This window comes from Copadichromis virginalis, linkage group LG7 (assembly GCF_057382275.1).
Source record: "Copadichromis virginalis isolate Kocher_CV1m ecotype Utaka linkage group LG7, C_Virginalis_male_GT1.1, whole genome shotgun sequence".
In the NCBI taxonomy this organism is placed as follows: Eukaryota; Metazoa; Chordata; class Actinopteri; order Cichliformes; family Cichlidae; genus Copadichromis; species Copadichromis virginalis.
In genome coordinates, this window is record NC_140624.1 from 32,082,789 (window position 1) to 32,086,649 (window position 3,861).

General features: G+C 37.4%; 1 protein-coding gene and 1 long non-coding RNA gene across 2 annotated transcripts; both read right to left on the reverse strand.

Annotated features, from left to right (window-relative positions):
- Window positions 1-2,246: 2,246 nt before the first annotated feature.
- LOC146705411 (uncharacterized) lies at window positions 2,247-3,264 on the reverse strand. Its single transcript, XM_085465188.1, has 4 exons — window positions 3,206-3,264; window positions 2,960-3,113; window positions 2,715-2,842; window positions 2,247-2,601 (listed from the first exon to the last, which is right to left on the reverse strand). Exons 2-4 carry the CDS (start codon window positions 2,976-2,978, stop codon window positions 2,311-2,313), a joined length of 438 nt encoding a protein of 145 aa, XP_085321314.1. The 5' UTR covers window positions 2,979-3,113; window positions 3,206-3,264; the 3' UTR covers window positions 2,247-2,310.
- A 26-nt stretch (window positions 3,265-3,290) lies between these two features.
- On the reverse strand, window positions 3,291-3,636 carry LOC146705412 (uncharacterized). The gene is made up of 3 exons (XR_014921695.1): window positions 3,598-3,636; window positions 3,408-3,501; window positions 3,291-3,317 (listed from the first exon to the last, which is right to left on the reverse strand). It is a non-coding gene; the product is annotated as an uncharacterized LOC146705412 (long non-coding RNA).
- Between the last annotated feature and the right edge of the window lie 225 nt (window positions 3,637-3,861).

The window sequence follows — 3,861 nt, forward strand, 5'->3', positions numbered from 1 at the left end:
TTAATTTCTAGTATCAGCTGATGTTTGCTGGAGCCACAGCTGTAAACCTGCTGGTCATGATATGGTTTGTATATGTGGTGAGAGGGAAACATGAAGATGAAACCAGGAGATGTCCTTACTGGATCATCAGAGCTGTGATGGAGAAACAGGTTTACCTTTTAGGTGACAAGAATGAGTTGAAGGGAAGTTATGAACTGTTTCTGAGAGACAAATAACACCAGGATCCTTTTTTTATGTAGCTGACAGCTGGTAACTGTGCAGGGGCGGGTCTAGCAAAGTTTTGCCAGGGGGGCCAGGTAAGGCATTAACAGGAAGAGGGGGGCACAAAGAAATACTTTTCTTTCTTCTCATTTAAAATGTCTAGCTTTTAAAAAATAATTATCTGAATCTTACAACAAACGATTGATAGATTGATGCATATATACCATCAAAACAGTGAACATCACTGTCACAACAGCGTTTGTTTTCATTCAAAGGGTTTATGATTTTTTTCTATAATGGTAGTCAAAATGCCCAGGCCAATTTTTTGTCCCAGTCCAGCTCTGTATGCAGCTCATCTGCAGTCTGGTGTTACCTACATCTTCCTATTCGGAAGGCAGGATTTCAGAGTTCTGAGTACAATTAAAAGGACGTCGACTGCAGTTTTTGCGTTGGATGTAAAAAGCGCACATGACGCTGTAACGTAGGCTAGAATCATGGCGGTGGTCAACGACGGTCCAGGCGTGGGATTTCTCTCGTGGAAATATGCACATTATCTTTTCCTTTCTATTGGTAGGTGGCACAGTGCACTTGTGGCAAGTAAGCAAGCTAGAAGACTGGCACTCTTGCTGGGTATCCAGTTACGGAAGCAACACATTAACAAGAGAATTCTGAGTAAAACCAAAGTTACTTTTCCTAGTAACTAGTTACTTTGAAAGTAACGAGTAACTTGAAGTAACTGAGTTACTTTTGATAGAAGTAACTAGTAATGTAACTAAGTTACTAATTTAAAGTAATTTACCCAACACTGGTGATATTACACAAACCCATTAATGGGGTGTTGCTGTAATGGGTCTCTGTTTTATCGAGATACACAATTACCTTTAATTGCTGGTAAAGAGTGTACTCTTATACACAACTTAGCACAAACAAATGCTCGGCACTGACCACCTGGTGTAACATTTGAACCCACTGGCTATCTTTTTCCAGTGTGCACAGTTAATGTTGTTACATGTAGTGTAAGCCACACATCATACAAGTAAGTTATGACTATAAACAGGAGGGACAGTGTCGTTTTCAGTCAGAGGCCAGGGCTTTTTAAGCGGACTCTGCTCTGTTCTACTTTTGAACTATATTCAGGAACATAATTTACAATATGAATCATCATATTGGATTAAATAAGACGCGAAACTAGGGACTGAGACCATCGGTTTAACAGGAAAGTTTTTACTGTAGGTGGTGATTAAGGAAAATAAGCATTGTTTTCCCTCAGACTTTTATACACTGGATTTCTTTACGCAACCAGGGAACTTGCCTCCTCCCGTCCATTAAAGAAAAAAATATATAAAATGTTATAGCATTCTTCTTTCCAGAGCTGGAAGCTGCATCCATGGGTGAAACAGTGTCACACTTGTTGGCCAATATTGCCGTGACCACAACGAAAAACACCTCGTTTCTCTCTGTGGAGCCAGCGGTTTTGATAACCTAGCAGTATCTGAGGCCCTGCGATGAGAATGGTTTAGTGTTTCCATCAGTTTGCCAATAGCTTGTTCGACTTCCTCCATTTCCTCAAAGTCAAATTCCAGACAAAACTGATAAAATGCAGGAAATGCAAAGAATATTTTCCAGTGGAAATTATTTCAGCTGCACAGTAAAAAACCAAGTGTCAATTTTACACTTACAGAGTTGATTTTAACTCTGCTTCAGATAACATTTGGTCCCACTCAAAATTAGAGTTAAATTTACTCTATGGCCAGTGTTAACTTTTCAGTGTTAATTGTACTCAATTTAGTGTCAAAATTAACAACAAAATGTGTAAAAATATTTAACACTGAGGGTTATTCACACTGTTCAGAGTAATTTGATTACACTTTATAGAGCTATTTTACTCCAAATTTAGTTTAATAATAACACTCTGATGTGTAATAATATATCATTTTTATTTCTCTGTAGTGTGATTTTTTTCATATTCATCTTATGATGCTATATTACTAAATAACTGTGATCTATCCTACATTATGGAAATAACAACAAATATACAGGTTAAAGTAACAGCATTTATTATGTTTCTCAATTCAGTGTCATTTAATTAACGTAACAAACCTTTACAATTCACAGTTCTATGATGCTCACTAGAGAAAGCAATATGACATTTCCCCAATGTCGTAGTTGCAGAAAAGTAACAAAGTTGGTCAGGGATGAACTGTATGATGTACCAAAGACATAATGGGCCCTAAAGAGTTCATCAAGGGCTCCTACAGAACCTGTCGCATTACATGGAAGTGCATGCTTCTCAATCACAATGAAGGTGTGAATGCTGCTTCTTGTGGATCCCTGGGTAAGATGGTAGGGCTGACTGCTTCGGGTGATGTTGTCTAGATGCTGCTGTACACTGGTTCCAGCCTACAACAACACATTAAACAACAGTATTAAGTGACTATCCTCTGACAGTAGATTAGCTCAACTCACTGTCCATGAAAATAGAGGTGATGGAAAGTATATTTTAAACAACATACCTTTGGGAATTTGATGAGGTTATTGACAGCTTGAGATGCAGACATCTTTCCTGGTCTCTTTCGCCCTTGTGCAGATGGTGGTAGCAGATGTAGCAGCAGCAAGATAGTAGACAAGTCACTGTCCCAGCCTACAGACGAATAAACAAAGAATTATTCCAAAAATACATTGAATTGACAGAATTACCTATATAACCAACAATGGCAAATAAAAACAGTCACAATCATACCATTCTCAACTTCAGTACCTGACTCAGCATTGCACATTAACTCCAAGAGCTCTGAGGTGGGGACAAGTCCATGACTTTCCTTTACAACCTTTGCTTTGAGATTGGTGAGCCACCTCTCCAAGAATTTGCTCCCAGTGACCTCACAAAACAGGAGTCGGAAATCTTGTTCTATCTGTAATGCAAAAATACAGAACATAGAGAGGTGTTTGATTGAATCCTGCCTACAAATTACATCAGTATCATTTAAATGATAAGTGAACTTACTTTTGGGAGATTTGCAAACTGAGACGCTTCTTTCCTCCACAGCTTTTCTTTGAATGGTCTTCAACCGCCATGCAATGTCTCCTGAACTGTTCTCTGGATCGTAGTAATGTTTCTATGTAATTAAATAAACGAAGAAGGACTATGTTATCAATATTTCTGAGGGCAATTATGTATTTAATGTTGAAAAGTTCCCTTTACTTACATATCCATGTTGTGAATATGGGTCTTCCAGATATGGAGACAGAGCAACAATGTCCTGCGCATACATCACTCTTACGCTTTTAGGGGGAGATGTCCTAATGTATAAATTCAATAATTGGCATTAAACATCACAATTAAAAATAATACAATGTTTAAAATGTTTCTTTATATCTTACATTTTTGATTCTTACCCATGTCATTCTGTCATCTCAGCCTCAAGTATGTTTCTCAGCCGTCTTCTGGTTGCTCCATACTCTTAAACCTTTCTATAAAATAGGAACATTACTTAATATTACTTAACATGTCATTAACATTGCTATCAGTTAATTTACACAAAATACATATTTCTTACTAAATAATGAGCAAAACTCTAAAGTAGTGTATGCCTTTGGCATTTGCTTAAAATAATATAAACCAGTAAAGTTAACTTTATGGTAATGTTACCCACTTTTTCT